General features: G+C 48.9%; 1 protein-coding gene across 1 annotated transcript in view; it reads right to left on the bottom strand.

Annotated features, from left to right (window-relative positions):
* LOC137326797 (uncharacterized) overlaps positions 1–22090 on the bottom strand; it is a 118387-nt gene that overhangs the window by 17589 nt on the left and 78708 nt on the right. The window contains exons 13-19 of the mRNA XM_067992191.1: positions 21850–21972; positions 20680–20757; positions 15355–15531; positions 9638–9722; positions 5374–5457; positions 3702–3860; positions 1306–1363 (exon numbers count right to left, since the gene is read on the bottom strand). Coding sequence (XP_067848292.1) covers positions 1306–1363; positions 3702–3860; positions 5374–5457; positions 9638–9722; positions 15355–15531; positions 20680–20757; positions 21850–21972 — 764 coding nt within the window. The remainder of the gene's footprint in view (positions 1–1305; positions 1364–3701; positions 3861–5373; positions 5458–9637; positions 9723–15354; positions 15532–20679; positions 20758–21849; positions 21973–22090) is intronic.

Here is a 22090-nt window from a genome sequence, read left to right as displayed (position 1 = left end):
TTCTGGGCACCGCACCTTCGGAAGGACATATTGGCCTTGGAGGGAGTGCAGCGTAGGTTTACTAGAATGATACCCGGACTTCAAGGGTTAAGTTACGAGGAGAGATTACACAAATTGGGGTTGTATTCTCTAGAGTTTAGAAGGTTAAGGGGTGATCTGATTGAAGTTTATAAGATATTAAGGGGAACAGATAGGGTGGATAGAGAGAAACTATTTCCGCTGGTTGGGGATTTTAGGAGTAGGGGGCACAGTCTAAAAATTAGAGCCAGACCTTTCAGGAGCGAGATTAGAAAACATTTCTACACACAAAGGGTTGTAGAAGTTTGGAACTCTCTTCCACAAACGGCAATTGATACTAGTTCAATTGCTAAATTTAAATGTGAGATGGATAGCTTTTTGGCAACCAAAGGTATTAAGGGATATGGGCCACAGGCAGGTATATGGAGTTAGATCGCAGATCAGCCATGATCTTATCAAATGGCGGAGCAGGCACGAGGGGCTGAATGGCCTACTTCTGGAGTATTGTGTCCAATTCTGGGCACCGCACTTTAGGAAAGATGTGAAGGCCTTAGAGAGGGTGCAGAAAAGATTTACTAGAATGGTTCCAGGGATGAGGGATTTCAGTTACGTGGAGAGACTGGAGAAGCTGGGGTTGTTCTCCTTACAGCAGAGAAGGTTAAGAGCAGATTTGATAGAAGTGTTCAAAATCATAAAGGGTTTAGATAAAGTAAATGAAGAGAAACTGTTCCCATTGGCGGAAGGGTCGAGAACCAGAGGTCACAGATTTAAGGTGATTGGCAAAAGAACCAAAGGCGACATGAGGAAAAGCTCTTTTACGCAGCGAGGAGTTACAATATGGTATGTGCTGCCTGAAAGGGTGGTGGAAGCAGATTCAATCGTGACTTTCAAAAAGGGATTTGATAAACACTTGAAGGGAATAAATATGTAGGGCTACGGAGAAAGAACAGGGGAGTGGGACTAACTGGATTGGTCTTACAAAGAGCCGGCACAGGCTCGATGGGCTGAATGGCCTCCTCCTGTGTTGTAACCGTTCTATGATTCTATGGTTAGAATGTGGACTACATTACCATGGTGGCTATCTGAAGCTGACTCAATCAAAATGTTTAAAAGGGAATCAGGTAAACAGTTGAAGAAGAAAAATATTAAAAGGAGAAAGGAAATGGGAGGGTGACTGGAGCAGATGATTCTGATGTGGGACAGGCACAACCTGCCAAAGACCCCCCTTCTGTACTCAAGTTTCTATAACTACGAAAATCACACCAGCAATTTAAAGTTCACACTTACCTGAAGCTGCCTGCTACTAGGATGGATGGAGGCACAGCGAGAATTTTATAGAAAGTTTCTGTAAAAAAAAAGCAAAAGCCAGGAAATCAGATAAAAAACATGTTTTCTCCTCGTTCAGGTAGCCACTTGTCAACCCAGTGCAGTGCCCTGTGGATATTGGGATTGAAGCAGCAATGGTGTTCTTACACTGTCAACCGTGGCACAGTGGGTAGCACTCTCGCCTCTGAGTCACGGAGGTCATGGGTTCAAGCCCCACTCCAGAAACCTGAGCACATAATCCAGGCTGCTTACTCCAGCGCAGTACTGAGGGAGTGCTGCACTCTTCGAGGTGCCGTCTTTCGGATGAGACATCAAAGTGAGGCCCTGCCTACCCCCCTCAGGTAAATATAAAAGATCATGTGACAGGGGGAGTTCTCCCTGGTGTCCTGGCCAACATTTATCCCTCAACCAACATCACTAAAAACAGATTATCTGGTCATTATCGTTGTTGTTTGTGGGAGCTTGCTGTGCACAAATTGGCTGCTGCATTTCCTACATTACAACAGTGACTGCGCTTCATTGGTGCAAAGCGTTTCACGACTTCCTAGGGTCGTGAAAGGCGCTATAGAAATGCAAGTTCTTCTTCCTAATACAAGAACAAGCCTGAGCCTTCTCCTCTCTCTCCATTGCTGTCGTTCTCCTCTCCTGCTGTTTTATCAATACTACTACAATCATTGCCATTCTGACCTTTCCTTTCTTGTCCCTCGTAAACTTCCAAATTTGTTGCCCTACATATTATTCTTCAACAACCTGCATTCAATCCCAGGACCTCAAAACTGTGGGACTGCTCAGTGTCCCTTTCCTTCTACAATCTGCAAGAATTTAACGCCCAAGCTTAGTTTCACCAAAACAAACCAAACCTTCTCGATTTACTTCATCTTTTCTCTTACTCTTCTCATGGGATCCAAAATTCCAATCGGGCTCTGGGTGGAACAGAGGCCGATGGCCAGACGGACCTGACAGCTGAGTCCCATGAGTCCCGCTGAGGCCCCAGGAAAGGCTCCAGAGCCTTTGCATCCCGGGTGGGATTGATTACCCTAACTCTAATGGCTCAGTGCTCCCATTAGGTCCCATTTTGTCTCCTTACCTTCGTCCCTTCCGGGCCACCAATCAGCCTTTGGAGTTGCATGGTGCCACTCCGATTCTCCAGGCCGCTGCTGGGGCTGGGCACCATTAACGTGCCCTTACAGGGCAAAACAGCCACCTGGAGTTTTTAGGATTCTAAAGGGACTAGATAACGTTGACCATGACGAGCTGTTTCACCTTGTCCAGAAGGATGAACCAGAGGACGCGGCCTGCGCTTGAAGGGGGATAAATTCAAAACTAATCTGTGGAACCAATATTTCATTGAGCGAGTGGTCAATCTAAGGAACAGGCTCCCCAGGGAGAGGGTGGAAGGAGTTAGCGTTGATTCATTCAAATGCAAATTAGATTGATTTCTTTCAGAAAATAACATTTTCGAATCCAGTATCTGAGTAATTTGAGACACGATGTGGTGAGTGTAACAGGCTCGGGAGGAACAGGTGACTTTGGACCTATGGTTCCCAGAGCTCTCCACCACTGGGGGGTTTCCTCACCTCATGTCTGGGTCTGTTGTAGACTCATTGATAGAGATTGATTGCTGTGATTAGTCAATAACTCCATCATCATTGTATCATGTGACTACCAGGCGAAGTAGCTGGACCATGGTCTTTTTTCCGTTTAGCCTTTCCTATGAGTATACGGATGGCCCTGCACCCTCCCAGATTTCCCAGAGGGGTCCTTAAGCAGGTGTTAGGCCCCTCATTAACATATCCCTAGGGGCCTAATGCCTGTTTTAAGGAGGCCGCCCGTGATGCCTAAAAAATGAGCCCAACGAATTTAGATGTGGCCGAAACGCAAATTGTGCAAGGGCCGTCCCACTGCTATTAATGCACGATAAACGGACACAACACAAACCAACTTCTACCCCATTAACTAACATTTCATCTTATTTGTTGTTTGCAATTGGCTGCCATGTTTGCCAACATATCAACAGTGACTAGACTTGAAGAGTATTTCTTCAATGTGAAGTGCTTTGAGATGTCCTGAGCAAGTTCTTTTATGGCAACATCCAATCAGTGGCAAGCAGAGCAACAGAGGGTTTCTGAGCGTGCAGTGTAAATTCACGGCTTTCTGAATCTATACAATTTGTGAATTACGTGACTATGGAAGACAGCATAGACTACAGACTGGCCTATCAGATGGCTCCTGGTGATTAAATATCTGCAGGATTTTATTTTGACCCAGCAGGTCACGAGGGACTGGGGCATTAACACATCGATACACTTCAAACAATCTTACTGGGCGACACACAAACTCCTGGGGTTTTCCCTTACCCCTTCTGGCTGTCGTCCAGTCCCTGTTCTGCACGTGGTCAATAACAGGAAGCTTTGTATTTTTAGCAGGAAGGAAACACATTGGAAACATATCCGATCGTGGTTTCGAGTGAGCTTTTTCCTGGATGGCAGGCTGGCTTCTCGGCACCCACTCAAATTCTAAAGGGTGAAAGAAAAAGTCACATTTTTGCCTGAACGTATTCCTCAGAGTCTAGAGTGTGTATGGGTGTGTGCAGATTGTAGGTGACAGCAGCATGTGTGGGAGCAGTCTGACATCAGCTCTTTTAGTATTTTATTTAGCTCAAAACCAAGTAAGAGAGGTCTGGGGGGCTGCAGTGGGTTAGACTCTGATTGTTTACCTCTGGATCTCAGTTCAAATCCAGCCCAGGTTGATGGTATGAAAGTTTCTCTCTGTTGGCTGTAACGTGCAATCAACACTGAGCATTGATTATTCTCAATCCAGTTCCTAGCAGAGACGGGGCCACAGTTCCACATTGCTCCCTGCTGGACACTAATTGGCTCTCGCTGAGAGAGGACACAGGAGGACTGGTGTGGGAAATAGTGGTGGGGTAGAGTGAGTTTGGTGCAGAATAGAGGGAGCTTTACTCTGCACCTTACTGTGCTGTGCCTGTCTGGGGAGTGCTTGATGCTGATCCTGGAAAATGTTCCATTCCCTCGCACCAAAATCCCTTATCTTAATCAGCACAAAAGGTTTTACATAGAAATTACTACCCCGGAAGCAGGCCATTTGGCCGAACCAGCCTATGTTGGTGTTTACCATCCACATGCGCCTGTCCAATTCCCATATCCCTTTATCCCCCTTTCCTTCAACCACCTTTCTAACTTAACCTTTCTTAAAAAGACTGACACAGTCCCTGCTTCAATCACACACAAAAGATACGAAATAGCCTTAAATCAAAAGAAAGAGTTAGTTTACCTATTGAACTCTGTGAAGAAGAGGTCACCACAGGCAATGTCACAAGGACCAGGTGAGCAGGCCCATGATGCCAGAGTGACCCCACCATCGGTTCAGTAGGTAACTTAGGTTACCTCATCTTGGGTCAACAATGGGAAATAAATACCGATAGCTCTATTGTAAATGGATTGCTACCCATCATGGACCCATACCGACGAGGAAGGTGTGAGGTTCCATCCGTGCTCTGTGCCGAGTTAGCTGATCTGACCCAGGCAGCGGGAGAAGCAGTGCTTCAGTGCTGGGGAGGGAAGGGCTCAGCATCCGCATCCAATAACATGAAAGCGCACCAGTACGGATTCTGGGAGAGGCCATAGGAACAGGAGGCAGCCATTCGGCCCCTCGAGCCTGTTCCGCCATTCAAATGAGATCATGGCTGATCTGTATCTTAACTCCATCCGCCCGCCTTGGTTCGGTAACCCTTAATACCTTTACCCAACAAAACCCATCGATTCCAGTTTTGAAATTTTCAATATGCTGGCCCCCACGTTCGAATAGCCTGCAGGCGCTCACTGTCCAGCATCGCACATGAAGCAAGGCCGTTGGTCGAGATGCCAGATATTCCCAGTCCCTGTATCAGGCCTTATGTAAACAATCTGAGGGATTAGCACTAAATTCAAGACGAGTCTTTATCTGCTCAAACTGATAAACATTCCTCCCGCTCCTCCCATACATCTCCACATCATGAATTCAACTCACCATATTTGGAATTATTAAAATGCCTCTTGTAGATATGAGTTGAAAAGATAGATGCTGAATTCTGATAGAATTTCTTCGTGACAGCTGCAAAGAGATAAGAAGCAACAGAAATCTTTTCAGTGATGGTTGTTCAGTATTATTTTGCACAGCATCTCCTAGGCAACTGTGCATGGGTGCAGTTGTACTGTCACTTCTGTATTACTGCAAAGCTCAAGAAATCAATCTGGGCTTGCATCACTCGTCACCCCAGTGCAGTGTGATCAGGATTGAAAAATGCCACGGGGTCCTTTGGATCTCAACAATAACTTGCAAAAACGTCCCAAGGCGCTTCTCAGGAGCGATTATCAAACAAAATTTGACACCAAGTCACATAAGGAGACATTAGGACAGGTGACCAAAAGCGTGGCCAAAGAGATAGGTTTTAAGGAGCGTCTTAAAGGAGGAGAGAGAGGTAGAGAGGTTTAGGGAGGGAATTCCAGAGCTTAGGACCTAGGCAGGTGAAGGCACGGCCGCCAATGGCGGAGCGATTAAAATCGGGGATGCGCAAGAGGCCAGAATTGGAGGAATGCAGAGATCTCGGAGGGTTGTGAGGCTGGAGGAGGTTACAGAGCTAGGGAGGGGCGAGGGCCATGGAGGGATTTGAAAACAAGGATGAGAATTTTAAAATCAAGGCATTCCCAAAATGGGAGCCAACGTAGGTCAGTGAGCACAGGGGTGATGGTTGAACAGGACTTGGTGCGAGTTAGGATACGGGCAGCAGAGTTTTGGATGAGCTCAAGTTTATGGATGGTGTTAGACGGGAGGCCAGCCAGGAGAGCATTAGAGTAGTCGAGTCTAGAGGTAACAAAAGCACGGATAAGGGTTTCAGCAACAGATGAGCTCAGGCAGGGGCGGAGACGGGCGAGGTTACGGACATGGAAGTAGGCAGTCTTGGTGATGGAGAGGATATGGAGTCAGAAGCTCAGCTCAGGGTAAAGTAGGACCCCAAGGTGACGTAGGTACTGTACTCCTAGTTAACACAGTAACAGTTTCAGGCAGGAGAAAATCTTAGGTACATCTAGCAACATAGGAACAGGAGTAGGGCACTCAGTCCCTCGAGCCTGTTCCGCCATCAATTAGATCATGGCTGATCTGTATCTTAACTCCATTTACCTGCCTTAGTTCCATGTCCCTTAATACCCTTACCCAACAAAAACCCATCAATCTCAGTTTTGAAATTTTCAATTGTCCCCCAGCATCCACAGCTTTTCTTTGGAGTGGGGGTGGGGGAGGGGTGGGAGAGTTCCAGATTTCCACTCCCCTTTGTGTGAAGAAGTGTTTCCTGACATCACCCCTGAATGGCCTAGCTCTAATTTTAAGGTTATGCCCCCTTGTTCTGGACTCCCCCATCTAGCCCACCTATCCACAGTATTCCCTTGGTGCATTGCTAATAACCCTGACATTTATTGACAAGAAACTGTCCAGGTCCTTCCACCAAGGTCTCTTGTTTCACCTCCCGTGCCGGTAATCTATTTTACATACTTACTAAAAAAAAATCCTCCTGTATTTCCTATTTTTGTCTGTACTCTAACTGAGGTATTATTAAGGTATAATGAAAACAAGGAGAGGTTTGGAGAGCTGGTCAGAGGTTTGACCAGAGGAATGTGTTTTGTAACGAGGGGGACAGGGGAGGTGGAGAGGCTTAGGGAGAGAACTCCAGAGAAGGGGACAGGGAGGTGGAGAGGCTTAGGGAGAGCACTCCAGAGAGGGGGACAGGGAGGTGGAGAGGCTTAGGGAGAGCACTCCAGAGAGGGGGACAGGGAGGTGGAGAGGCTTAGGGAGAGCACTCCAGAGAGGGGGACAGGGAGCTGGAGAGGCTTAGGGAGAGCACTCCAGAGAGGGGGACAGGGAGGTGGAGAGGCTTAGGGAGAGCACTCCAGAGAGGGGGACAGGGAGGTGGAGAGGCTTAGGGAGAGCACTCCAGAGAGGGGGACAGGGAGGTGGAGAGGCTTAGGGAGAGCACTCCAGAGAGGAGGACAGGGAGGTGGAGAGGCTTAGGGAGAGCACTCCAGAGAGGGGGACAGGGAGGTGGAGAGGCTTAGGGAGAGCACTCCAGAGAGGGGGACAGGGAGCTGGAGAGGCTTAGGGAGAGCACTCCAGAGAGGGGGACAGGGAGGTGGAGAGGCTTAGGGAGAGCACTCCAGAGAGGGGGACAGGGAGGTGGAGAGGCTTAGGGAGAGCACTCCAGAGAGGGGGACAGGGAAGTGGAGAGGCTTAGGGAGAGAACTCCAGAGAGGGGGACAGGGAGGTGGAGAGGCTTAGGGAGAGAACTCCAGAGAGGGGGACAGGGAGGTGGAGAGGCTTCGGGAGAGCACTCCAGAGAGGGGGACAGGGAGCTGGAGAGGCTTAGGGAGAGCACTCCAGAGAGGGGGACAGGGAGGTGGAGAGGCTTAGGGAGAGCACTCCAGAGAGGGGGACAGGGAGGTGGAGAGGCTTAGGGAGAGCACTCCAGAGAGGGGGACAGGGAGGTGGAGAGGCTTAGGGAGAGCACTCCAGAGAGGAGGACAGGGAGGTGGAGAGGCTTAGGGAGAGCACTCCAGAGAGGGGGACAGGGAGGTGGAGAGGCTTAGGGAGAGCACTCCAGAGAGGGGGACAGGGAGGTGGAGAGGCTTAGGGAGAGCACTCCAGAGAGGGGGACAGGGAGGTGGAGAGGCTTAGGGAGAGCACTCCAGAGAGGGGGACAGGGAGGTGGAGAGGCTTAGGGAGAGCACTCCAGAGAGGGGGACAGGGAAGTGGAGAGGCTTAGGGAGAGAACTCCAGAGAGGGGGACAGGGAGGTGGAGAGGCTTAGGGAGAGAACTCCAGAGAGGGGGACAGGGAGGTGGAGAGGCTTCGGGAGAGCACTCCAGAGAGGGGGACAGGGAGGTGGAGAGGCTTAGGGAGAGAACTCCAGAGAGGGGGACAGGGAGGTGGAGAGGCTTAGGGAGAGCACTCCAGAGAGGGGGACAGGGAGGTGGAGAGGCTTCGGGAGAGCACTCCAGAGAGGGGGACAGGGAGGTGGAGAGGCTTAGGGAGAGCACTCCAGAGAGGGGGACAGGGAGGTGGAGAGGCTTAGGGAGAGCACTCCAGAGAGGGGGACAGGGAGGTGGAGAGGCTTAGGGAGAGCACTCCAGAGAGGAGGACAGGGAGGTGGAGAGGCTTAGGGAGAGCACTCCAGAGAGGGGGACAGGGAGGTGGAGAGGCTTAGGGAGAGCACTCCAGAGAGGGGGACAGGGAGGTGGAGAGGCTTAGGGAGAGCACTCCAGAGAGGGGGACAGGGAGGTGGAGAGGCTTAGGGAGAGCACTCCAGAGAGGGGGACAGGGAGGTGGAGAGGCTTAGGGAGAGCACTCCAGAGAGGGGGACAGGGAAGTGGAGAGGCTTAGGGAGAGAACTCCAGAGAGGGGGACAGGGAGGTGGAGAGGCTTAGGGAGAGAACTCCAGAGAGGGGGACAGGGAGGTGGAGAGGCTTAGGGAGAGAACTCCAGAGAGGAGGACAGGGAGGTGGAGAGGCTTAGGGAGAGCACTCCAGAGAGGGGGACAGGGAGGTGGAGAGGCTTCGGGAGAGCACTCCAGAGAGGGGGACAGGGAGGTGGAGAGGCTTAGGGAGAGAACTCCAGAGAGGGGGACAGGGAAGTGGAGAGGCTTAGGGAGAGAACTCCAGAGAGGGGGACAGGGAGGTGGAGAGGCTTAGGGAGAGAACTCCAGAGAGGGGGACAGGGAAGTGGAGAGGCTTAGGGAGAGCACTCGAGAGGGGGACAGGGAGGTGGAGAGGCTTAGGGAAAGCACTCCAGAGAGGGGGACCCAGAAGGTTGTAGGCTCTGCCACCAATGGTGGGATGAAGGGGGAGCAAAAGGCCAGCGAGTCAGAGGACTATCCATATCATTATATGGTATAGGCAGATTAAACTAAGACTATTACTTTAAATTCAGCTGGAAATGTAGGGCAGAGACCATAAATTCAAATTAGTCAGGAATTGCTTTAAAATGGCAATTACTCCATGAAAAATTATTGGATTAATCTGTTGGGTGCAATAATAGAGATTAAATCTTTCCGTATGTTCACGATGAGGTTGATTGTTACCATTGCAACACTGGGGTACGAGAAGGATGAGATTTAATGGCCTGTTCTTACGTTTTTTTAGAGTTTTGACAGAATTACTCCTTCCCCTCCAACATTTGCTTTGACCCTATCTTTTTACGTTATCAGTTATCTCAGGTCACTACCAAACACAAAGCTGGTGTCTTACTATTTGTAGGGTGATGTAGTCTCATGCTTAGTCCACCAGACACACAGCCCTCGTACATAGAATCTTCACTTGTCCCGAGCCCAGCCTGCAGAGTTGAGGTAAAGATAAGTCAAAGAATCAGGGCCACTGTGCTGTAATCCAACATCCAACCCGATCTGCCTTTGACCGCGGCCCTCTTCGACTGCTGTTGCCCTGTAGTAATCTCATTAGCCATTTACATTTCCTGCTGTTAAGAGGTAGTTTTCTGATTTTTTGCTTCTCAGTGGAGAGACTCATTCACCTGGACTGCATGTCAAAAATTTCAGCATATGCTCCCTGTGATTTTCTGACCATTTAAGTTAATTCAAATAGTGCCATGGCATCTTTTATATCCACCTGGACAAGTAGGCAAGGTCGCGGTTTAATATCTCAACCGAAAGGTGGCACTTTCTGACAGTGCAGCACTCCCTTAGTACTGCACTGAAGAGTCAGTCTAGATTAGGTGCTTGAGTCCTGGAGTTTTTTTTTGTTATTCGTTCACAGGAAGTGGGTGTCACTGGCAAGGCTGGCATTTATTGCCCATCCCTAATTGCCCTTGAGAAGGTGGTGGTGAGCCGCCTTCTTGACTTTTCGTAGCGAGATTTTACAACTGAGAGGCTTGCTGGGCCATTTCAGAGGGCAATTAAGAATCAACCACATTGCTGTGGGTCTGGAGTCACATATAGGCCAGACCAGATAAGGGCAGCAGGCTTCCATCCCTAAAGGACATTAGTGAACCAGATGGGTTTTTATGACAATCTGGTAGTTTCATGGCCATCATTACTGATACTAGTATTTTAATTCCAGATTTTTTATTTTTTAATTAATTGAATTTAAATTCACCAGCTGCTGTGATGGGATTTGAACTCATGACTCTGGATTTTAGTCCAGGCCTCTTGATTACTAGCCCAGTAACATAACCACTATGCTACCGTACCCTTTTCTAAGTGAGGCTTGAACCCAAAACCTTCATGACTCAAAGGCAAGAGGGCTACCACTGAGCCAAGGAACTCAGTCATCATACTGTTACGATTGTGACAAACATTATCTGATCTTGCTCAGGTTATTGTAGGTGTTTTAGAAGAACATTTATACTCCCTGACAGCATCATCACAGTGAGACTTTGTACTAATCAGATCCAACTTCCAATCAAGACAAACCAACACAGTGGGGGCGATTTTGACGGAGAGCCAGATTGGCACATTGGGGCGGGGGGGCGAGGTCGAGGAGGGCAGCTCACCTGAACTACGCCATCAACGCGATTTTAGCGGCCAGGCCTGATTATAATATGATTGACTGGCTGGCTGACCAATTGCTTCGGCCAGTAGGCTGCCCACCCACCTTTGTCGTGCAATTTCCGGCAGGAGTCCTGAGGCAGCGTATTTAAAGGGTGAATATACCTCTTAAAGGGAGATTGCATTCTCTGAATTTTAAACACCATATTCAGTTATGATTTTGATTCTGCTAGAGGTTGGGAATGACTGCAATGAGGGCAAAGGTTACACAAAGGTTTTCAGACGCCTCCCTGGAGGTGTTGTTGGCAGAGGTCAAGGCCAGGAGGGTTGTGCGTTTCCCTTAAAGTGGGAAGAAGATGCCCGCCAGCCTCGCTAAGAAAACCTGCTTAGAGGTGGTAGAGGAAGTTAGTTGCAGGTGCATCACCCCAAGGACCTGGATCCAGTGCATAAAGAAGTTCAATGACCTTACAAGATCAGCAAAGGTGAGTACAGCGCCCCCTTTCCCCATCTCTTGCATTATATCTGGTCGCAGTCCCTCTCCTCCCTCCTCCAGCATTCAAAGCAATGACCACCCCTGCATCACATCCCTCACCACCAATCACAAAACAAAACCTCAAAAAACAAGATTTCAAAACAAAAGCAGATTAACTGATCTCACCGCTATTTGGGGTTTGTGGCAGTGTGCAAAATGGCCGCCACCTTTACCCACGTAACAACTGTCATTGCCTTCAAAGTAATTAATTATGTATGAAATGCTTTGTGGTGCTTCTGAGAGACACATTAAGAAACTATGGGGGTGAATTTCCTCAGAACTTCTCCCGCTCCGCTGCCCTAATGTCTGTAGAAACCCCAGCTTGCACTAGGGTCGCCAACCCTCCAGGATTGTCCTGGAGTCTCCATGAATTTAAGATTAATCTCCTGGACACTGCTAGGAGCAGCCCAAGAGAAAAATTATACGGGCATTAAAAAAAATTGTGTTTTTTTTTCATTTTCTTTTCACATTTTTTTGTTTGTTATAAAAATATTGGAGATGGGAAAAAAGGGTGTTTGACTGGGCAAAGCAGTTGTAATGAAACCTCCAGGAATACTTCCAACCAGAGTTGGCAACCTTAGATTGCAGCATGAACAGGGTTTCTGCCAAAGTTACAACGTCGGAGCAAGAGACGCCCGGAGGAAGTTCACCCCCATTACAAATGCAGATTTTTTTTCTTAAGTAAGGCCTTTATTTACGCAATAAAACTTCAATGTCCACTTATCCTCGGTAATCAAAGAGAATATAGGAAGCAGGTCCCTCGTAAATGGCAGCATTTCCTTCACTGCTCAAGAACTCAGAGGCTCTAGGGGGGGAGGAGCTAAATACGATTAAAATCACTAAGGAATTGGTACTCAGTAAATTAATGGGACTCAAGGCGGATAAATCCCCTGGACCTGATGGCTTACATCCCAGGGTCTTGAGGGAAGTGGCAGTAGGGATTGTGGATGCTTTGGTAATAATTTTCCAAAATTCTCTGGACTCGGCAAAGGTCCCGGCAGATTGGAAAACTGCTAATGTAACACCGTTATTTAAAAAGGGTAGTAGGCAGAAGGCTGGAAATTATAGACCAGTTAGCCTAACATCTGTGGTGGGTAAAATTTTGGAGTCTATTATTAAGGAGACAGTAGCGGAACATTTGGATAAACATAATTTAATAGGACAAAGTCAGCATGGCTTTACGAAGGGTAAGTCATGTCTGACAAATTTGCTTGAGTTCTTTGAGGATATAACGTACAGAGTGGATAAAGGGGAACCAGTGGATGTAGTGTATTTAGACTTCCAGAAGGCATTCGACAAGGTGCCACATAAAAGATTATTGCTCAAGATAAAGAATCACTGGATTGGGGGTAATATTCTGGCATGGGTGGAGGGTTGGTTATCTAACAGGAAGCAGAGAGTTGGGATAAATGGTTCATTCTCGGACTGGCAACCAGTAGCCAGTGGTGTTCCGCAGGGGTCGGTGCTGGGTCCCCAACTCTTTACAATCTATATTAACGATTTGGAGGAGGGGACCGAGTGTAACATATCAAAGTTTGCAGATGATACAAAGATGGGAGGGAAAGTAGAGAGTGAGGAGGACATAAAAAACCTACAAGGGGATATAGACATGCTGGGTGAGTGGGCGGAGATTTGGCAGATGCAATACAATGTTGGAAAATGTGAGGTTATGCACTTTGGCAGGAAAAATCGGAGAGCAAGTTATTATCTCAATGGCGAGAAACTGGAAAGTACTGCAGTACAAAGGGATCTGGGGGTCCTAGTGCAAGTAAATCAAAAGGTTAGTATGCAGGTGCAGCAGGTGATCAAGAAGGCCAACGGAATGTTGGCTTTTATTGCTCGGGGGATAGAATATAAAAACAAGGAGGTATTGCTGCAGTTATATAAGGTATTAGTGAGACCGCACCTGGAATACTGCATACAGTTTTGGTGTCCATACTTAAAAGACATACTTGCTCTCGAGGCAGTACAAAGGAGGTTCACTCGGTTAATCCCGGGGATGAGGGGGCGGACATATGAGGAGAGGTTGAGTAGATTGGGACTCTACTCATTGGAGTTCAGAAGAATGAGAGGCGATCTTATTGAAACATATAAGATTGTGAAGGGGCTTGATCGGGTGGATGCGGTAAGGATGTTCCCAAGGATGGGTGAAACTAGAACGAGGGGGCATAATCTTAGGATAAGGGGCTGCTCTTTCAAAACTGAGATGAGGAGAAACTTCTTCACTCAGAGGGTGGTGGGTCTGTGGAATTTGCTGCCTCAGGAAGCTGTGGAAGCTACATCATTAAATAAATTTAAAACAGAAATAGACAGTTTCCTAGAAGTAAAGGGAATTAGGGGTTACGGGGAGCGGGCAGGAAATTGGACATGATTTTAGATTTGAGGTTAGGACCAGATCAGCCATGATCTTATTGAATGGCGGAGCAGGCTCGAGGGGCCGATTGGCCTACTCCTGCTCCTATTTCTTATGTTCTTATGTTCTTATTATGGGGACCTTTGGGAGAAAATTAGAACGGCCCAGGTTTAGCTACAAGCTATAACTGCCATTGCAGAATGCTGTAGCCAGCCTTATACGCCTATAATTTTATATATAGGGAAGAGACTAGCAAGGTCTAACACACAATTTGCACAATTTACCCTACCTGTGACAAAAATAAAGTATTTTGTTGCTTAGTTTAGGCGTGGTGGGCTGTCCCTTTAAACTCAGTCACAATACACTATGGGGAAAGAGTAGGGGAGTGGGACTAATTGGATAGCTCTTTCAAACAGGAGGTACGATGGGCCAAATGGCCTCCTGCCCTGTATGACTCTATGATTCATAGAGGGGTAGAATTTCCGTGGGGGTTCTCCCAATCCCAGCCATAATTTTGGCGGGAGATCAGTTGGTCCATTGGAGTAATGGGGTAAAGGACATTCAATTGCAGCCTTCTGATTATTTTCCTTTTGAGGAATTAGACGATAAGAGTTTCTACTATAAGTATCTAAAAGTATCTTGTCACTGTTTCTTATTGTCTTGTTTGTCTATCATGAAACAAATTCGCTAAACAATTTAAACTTAACACTAGCTCTGAAGTTGTGATGCTCTATTTTTTTTTAGCGGAGGAGGGAGGCAAACGATAATTCCAGTAGCTTAAAACAATCAACAGAAAGTTAGTTCTGCCCATAATCCTGGGCACGTTCTCAAAGGCTTACCTAAGAATTAAGGCACAAATAAGTTGGGACACAGCTGAGAGAGTATCCTAAAATAGGGGGTCCCATAAAATCTAGAGCAAGGAGGTGTTAGAAATCTGGGACTGCTGTGGTTACCACCTGGGGTTTAGAGGTTTCAGCCTCTCTTGTCGGTGAATGCCATGCCCCTTACATGGGGAGACTGGATTCACACTTTCCAATATCTAATTAAATGATGGCGTAATCCAAGAGATACAACAATGCGCTCCCCCCCCCTCGACCTTGGCACACAAACTGGATATTGGCAGTCATTTCCCACTTCACCCACCCATTATAGAGCCTGTCTGACTTCCGTTCCATTGGCCTCTCATGTCTCCCCGTTGCGTGGGCAAGACAGATAAGGCCATTCTGTCCAGCACAAGGTGTGGTGAAGAACCTTCTGATCAAGCACCCCACATGCCCCTGCAAGACTGAACACACTCTTCCAGGATGAGCTCCCTTTTCAAAATCGGTTTGTGAGGTGAGGGTTAAGCTTTCTTTGTCTGCCATGCCCTGAACTGTTGGGTGTGGTTGGCTGGCTGCACCTCCTCCAACCCTCCCCCCTGGTTTGTAATCCTATGGCCTCTCTCTCCCGTATGACTGTAACCGCCATGAATGACAAAGTGGCCATGTCAGTGCGCAGTCTATTTTGTTGCAACAGAGTCCAATCTGAATGCAAGCCTACTCTTCCCGAACACCGTGCTTCCTCGACTGCCCACAAGTACCTTTCTTTCATGTATTGTAGTGTTTCTCCGAGGTACAACCTGAGGGCCATGATAGCAGGAGGCGGTTGGTTGCTCACGCTCGTTTTTATTCTCAAGCTCTACGAAAAGGTTATGGGGCTGAGGTGGTGCTCCTATCATGGCAGCTTGCACCTGGCAAAGAGTCATTGTTGACTGTACCTATAAGAAAGAAAGACTTGCAATTATATAGCTCCTTTTCACGACCTCAGGACTTCCCAAAACACTTCACGGCCAATGAAGCACTGTTGTAATGTAGGAAACACAGCAGCCAATTCACACACAGTATGATCCCATGAACAGCAATGACATAATGACCAGATCATCTGTGTTAGTGATGTTGATTGAGGGATAAATATTGACCAGGACTCCAGGGAGAACTCCCCTGCTCTCCTTCAAATAGTGCTGTGGGATCTTTTACATCCACCTGAGAGGGCAGACGGGGCCTCAGTTTGAAGTCTCATCCGAAAGACGGCGCCTCCAACAGTGCAGCACTCCCTCAGCAATACGCTGGGAGTGTCAGCCTGGATTATGGGCTCAAGCCATTGGAGTGGGACTTTTTTTTATTCGTTCACGGGATGTGGGCGTCGCTGGCGAGGCCAGCATTTATTACCCATCCCTAATTGCCCTCGAGGAGGTGGTGATGAGCCGCCTTCTTGAACCGCTGCAGTCCGTGTGGTGACGGTTCTCCCACAGTGCTGTTAGGAAGGGAGTTCCAGGATTTTGACCCAGCGACAATGAAGGAACGGCGATATATTTCCAAGTCGGGATGGTGTGTGACTTGGAGGGGAACGTGCAGGTGATGTTGTTCCCATGTGCCTGCTGCTCTTGTCCTTCTAGGGGGTAGAGGTCGCAGGTTTGGGAGGTGCTGTCGAAGAAGCCTTGGCGAGTTGCTGCAGTGCATCCTGTGGATGGTACACACTGCGCCGGTGGTGAAGGGAGTGAATGTTTAGGGTTGTGGATGGGGTGCCAATCAAGCGGGTTACTTTATCTTGGATGGTGTCGAGCTTCTTGAGTGTTGTTGGAGCTGCACTCATCCAAGCAAGTGGAGAGTATTCCATCACACTCCTGACTTGTGCCTTGTAGATGGTGGAAAGGCTTTGGGGAGTCAGGAGGTGAGTCACTCGCCGCAGAATACCCAGCCTCTGACCTGCTCTCGTAGCCACAGTATTTATATGGCTGGTCCAGTTAAGTTTCTGGTCAATGGTGACCCCCAGGATGTTGATGGTGGGGGATTCGGCGATGGTAATGCCGTTGAATGTCAAGGGGAGGTGGTTAGACTCTCTCTTGTTGGAGATGGTCATTGCCTGGCACTTATCTGGCGCGAATGTTACTTGCCACTTATGAGCCCAAGCCTGGATGTTGTCCAGGTCTTGCTGCATGCGGGCTCGGACTGCTTCATTATCTGAGGGGTTGCGAATGGAACTGAACACTGTGCAGTCATCACCGAACATCCCCATTTCTGACCTTGTGATGGAGGGAAGGTCATTGATGAAGCAGCTGAAGATGGTTGGGCCTAGGACACTGCCCTGAGGAACTCCTGCAGCAATGTCCTGGGGCTGAGATGATTGGCCTCCAACAACCACTACCATCTTCCTTTGTGCCAGGTATGACTCCAGCCACTGGAGAGTTTTCCCCCTGATTCCCACTGACTTCAATTTTACTAGGGCTCCTTGGTGCCACACTCGGTCAAATGCTGCCTTGATGTCAAGGGCAGTCACTCTCACCTCACCTCTGGAATTCAGCTCTTTTGTCCATGTTTGGACCAAGGCTGTAATGAGGTCTGGAGCCGAGTGGTCCTGGCGGAACCCAAACTGAGCATCGGTGAGCAGGTTATTGGTGAGTAAGTGCCGCTTGATAGCACTGTCGACGACACCTTCCATCACTTTGCTGATGATTGAGAGTAGACTGATGGGGCGGTAATTGGCCGGATTGGATTTGTCCTGCTTTTTGTGGACAGGACATACCTGGGCAATTTCCCACATTGTCGGGTAGATACCAGTGTTGTAGCTGTACTGGAACAGCTTGGCTAGAGGTGCAGCTAGTTCTGGAGCACAAGTCTTCAGTACTACAGTTGGGATGTTGTCGGGGCCCATAGCCTTTGCTGTATCCAGTGCACTCAGCCGTTTCTTGATATCACGTGGAGTGAATCGAATTGGCCGAAGACTGGCTTCCGTGATGGTGGGGATATCGGGAGGAGGCCGAGATGGATCATCCACTCGGCACTTCTGGCTGAAGAAGGTTGCAAACGCTTCAGCCTTGTCTTTTGCACTCACGTGCTGGACTCCGCCACCATTGAGGATGGGGATGTTTGCAGAGCCTCCTCCTCCCGTTAGTTGTTTAATTGTCCACCACCATTCACGACTGGATGTGGCAGGACTGCAGAGCTTTGATCTGATCCGTTGGTTGTGGAATCGCTTAGCTCTGTCTATAGCATGTTGCTTCCGCTGTTTAGCATGCATGTAGTCCTGAGTTGTAGCTTCACCAGGTTGGCACCTCATTTTTCGGTATGCCTGGTGCTGCTCCTGGCATGCTTTTCTACACTCCTCATTGAACCAGAGTTGATCCCCTGGCTTGTTGGTAATGGTAGAGTGAGGAATATGCCGGGCCATGAGGTTACAGATTGTGGTGGAATATAATTCTGCTGCTGCTGATGGCCCACAGCGCCTCATGGATGCCCAGTTTTGAGCTGCTAGATCTGTTCTGAATCTATCCCATTTAGCACGGTGGTAGTGCCACACAACACGTTGGATGGTGTCCTCAGTGCGATGATGGGACTTAGTCTCCACGAGGACCGTGCAGTGGTCACTCCTACCAATACTGTCATGGACAGATGCATTTGTGACAGATAGATTGGTGAGGACGAGGTCAAGTCAGTTTTTCACCTCGTGTTGGTTCGCTCACCACCTGCCGCAGGCCGCAGGCCCAGTCTAGCAGCTATGTCCTTCAGGACTCGGCCAGTAGTGGTGCTGCCGAGCCACTCTTGGTGATGGACATTGAAGTCCCCCACCCAGAGTACATTTTGTGCCCTTGCTACCCTCAGTGCTTCCTCCAAGTGGTGTTCAACATGGAGGAGGACTGATTCATCAGCTGAAGGAGGTAATCATCAGGAGGTTTCCTTGCCCATGTTTGACCTGATGCCATGAGGTCCAGAGTCAATGTTGAGGACTCCCAGGGCCATGACCCTCCTGACTGTATATCACTGTACTGCCACCTCTGGTGGGTCTATCCTGCCGGTGGGACAGGACATACCCAGGGATGGAAGAGTCTGGGACGTTGGCTGAAAGATATGATTCTGTGAGTATGACTATGTCAGGCTGTTGCTTGACTAGTCTGTGGGACAGCTCTCCCAATTTTGGCACAAGTCCCCAAATGTTAGTAAGGAGGGGGAAAATTTGCAGGGTTATGGGGAAAGAGCAGGGGAGTGGGACCAATTGGATAGCTCTTTCAAAGAGCCGGCACAAGCACGAAGGGCCGAATGGCCTCCTTCTGTGCTGTATCATTCTATGATTATATCTGGTCCCTGGCCACTTCTTAGCTGGGGATCTGTTGCTGATTCCAGTGAAGCTGCCACACGCCCCATTGGTTCCTGCAACTAACACAAAAACTTCCGAGATGTTGCCACAAGGCAGAGTGTTGACTCGAGAGTCTCACCTGTCAGTTGCTGCACATCCTCGGAGATTGACCTCAGACCCTGCACATAGCTGTGATGTTCCTCCAACAGCCTTCTACCCATGAGTTTGGGATCCCATAACTCTGAACACATGGGCAGCCTTCTCCTGAGCCTCCGCTGGGAAGGTGCCACATTCTCACTATCACTATCTAATTGCCATCTGGTGAAAGTATCTAAGCTGGTATCTGGGATTAAGGAACAATGACACAGAGTGGGGAGAATTGGGATAGAGGAACATGGGCCAGGAGATCTCTGGATGGGCTGCAGGCCGCCATCATCTCCTTCATCATCATCCTCCTCCTCATCATCATAGCTGACAAGGAGGCAGATGCATTTCTGTTCTTCCTCCTTGTCCTCCTCATCATCTACCTCCTCCTGTTCCCCCCACCCACCCACCCCACTCCCCACATTGCTGTGGTGGATCTGGAGGAAAAGAGGGAAGAATAGATGAGTTTCACCCCTTGGGATTAGGGAGGCAGCGAAGGGGGTGAATGGTTGTGTCTGTGTGGGGCTTCACAGCGATGGCAGGTCACCCGTGTTAGCCATCTCCCACAACAAAAGCAGACCTCCCCAAGAGGTTCACGGCCTCTTCTCTGCCGGGGTGCCGTGCCCTGCTACCTCGTTTGGCTGCTTGCTCCAAAGGGTCCTGCTGGAGACATTCTTGAAAAGTATGATAACAAGATTGGTAAGAGGTGCAGTGAAATTGACTTGAGAGTGAGTGAGTGAGGCACACACTGCTCCATCGTTACCTGGCTGTCCTCCAGTCTGCTGCTGAAATGTGCAGGCTGCACTGAACTTGACTTCATTGGAGCGTAAAATCAAACGGGGTGTAAATTGGGCAACGACCCAATCCCCCGACCCATTCCCTCCCCGCTTCTCGCTGGGCTCAGAAGTTAAAACTGGGGATAAAGTCTCTACTGTCCCACCCTGGCCTGCTGCCAAACAATCACTTTTCAGCCTCAGGCGCACAGGAATTAACAGGCCATGGAGTATTTGATTATCTCACTCCATGGTTAAATTCACCAATCCCATGCTCACAGCAGAGAGGCATTCAAAGAGCGTGGGCCAGGGAATCAGCGCTAACTGTGGTACAGCACGGTGTCTATTCCATTCGGGTAGATATCAGCCCAGCTCCGCTCCCAAGGAGTCAATCAATACGTCCAGCATTCGGGCTCCTGGCCTGCCCACACAGGGGACTGATTTTCATCCTCTCCGCCAGGCAGGAACGGGGCATTTGCGGGATTAAAATAGCAACGCAGCACTTACCACCCCATTGGTGCCGATGCCCGGGTCACCACCATATTGGTGGGGGCCTTGAAGTGGGCAGCCCAGCCGCCCACCGGGAACAGGCAGGACCCTCGTCAACCCAGGCAATTCGGGGTCCCATGACCTCAGTGGGACCCTGATGCAACTTTGAAGTATCAATGGGCGTTCAACGTTGTCTAGTGGTCCTTAAAGGGACCGCTCCATTATAAAACAGGTTTGTAAATGATTTTTGGAGGGGTCAGGAGGAGCATTATCGACTCACTCCGCCCACCTCATGCTTGATGGAAGCGGTCACACGAATATTCACCCGAGGAGTGGTAAAAATCCAGAATTTGCAACATTTTTATCTGAATACTGAAGAATGTCCAAACCTTTTGGTGAGTCTGACGATTGACGCTCTGTACATCCTCTGTCCTTTTGCGTTTGCCACCATTTCTCGAACATTCCTGCTGCTGAGGAACAAACTTTACTGAACAAGGTTTATAGTCGAGACAGTCAGTGTAATACAAACAAAAAGAGGAGAGGATAGATGGAGGTGGGCCATGGCACAGCACAGCGTGGTGCAGTGCACTATGCCATGGAGTGGTACAGTGTACCCACCATTGCCCAGTTCTGGGCAATGTCAATGGGTCAAAGAGGTCATGCACGTGCCCTCTGGGCTGGGTTGAGATGTGGCATTCAGAGACTTGGAAAAGGGAAAAGGGGAGAATAATCATTTAAGGGATACAGGGTTGCCGATAGTTGCGGACAAACATTTAACATGTTCTTCTGACATCCTTCTGTCAGTCATTTTAATAGGAGGCGATAACCTGAAATGGATTATCGACTCCAATAAAACAACAATCAGAAGTGGGATTAGGCTGGGTGGCTCATTTCCGGCCAGCGCGGTCACGATGGGCCCAATGGCCTCCTTCTGCACCGTCAATTTTCTATGATTCTATGATTGTAAGAATGGTATATGGGCACAAGAAATGTTTCTCTGTCAATATCACCAGCTCTAATTTCTACCATTCCATGTGTGCACTTCAACACTTAAATTGATTGGGTTTCCAATTCATGGTCACTGTCCATGTGGACCAGTGATTGGACTGAATCCTGTGGTTCTGTTCCATACTAGAAATGAGCCAACTACACATTGCGTTCGATGGATAACTTCTTGACCCCCCCCAGGCAGTTTGAACATCTCATTATGTGGCGGGAGGGCGGGCAGCATCAGACCCCCGCCCACCCTGGATCTCTCTTGTGAGCTGGATGTAGAGCTGCAAAGTGCTGGGTGTTGAGCCTTCGCTTTCAGCCAAGCAACAGAAGTACAAGTAGACCTGTGGGGTAGAGTGTAAGAGGGCAATGTGACGGTGTGGGCTTGGGGGGGTGGGGGCGGTGGGGAAATATAGGCACATATGGGGCTCTCGAAGAGTTAATCAATATGTCCAGTGTTCTGGCTCCTGGGCTGGCCACACTAAAGACTCTTGGACTGAATTTCATCCTCTACGCCAAGCAGAAATGGAGCGCTGGCATGATTAAAATAGCAATGCAGCACTTACCACCCCGTTTACACCTGAGTCCAGGTCACCACCGTTTTGATAGGGGCCTTGAAATGGGCGGCCGAGATGGTTTTCTCCATGTGTCTGTTCGGGTTTCTTGGGCGCCTGTGGTTGTTGTACAAACTAAACACAATACATGATGAGAATTTTCATCTGTTCTCAGGGTGTGGGATGACACTGGCAAGACAGCATTTTTGCCCATCTCTACATTGCCTGAAGAAATTAAGAGTTAACCACATAG

The sequence above is a fragment of the Heptranchias perlo genome, chromosome 10 (assembly GCF_035084215.1).
Source record: "Heptranchias perlo isolate sHepPer1 chromosome 10, sHepPer1.hap1, whole genome shotgun sequence".
Lineage (NCBI taxonomy): Eukaryota > Metazoa > Chordata > Chondrichthyes > Hexanchiformes > Hexanchidae > Heptranchias > Heptranchias perlo.
The sequence above is the reverse complement of the archived record's forward strand: the minus strand, read 5'-3'. Positions and strand labels throughout refer to the sequence as shown.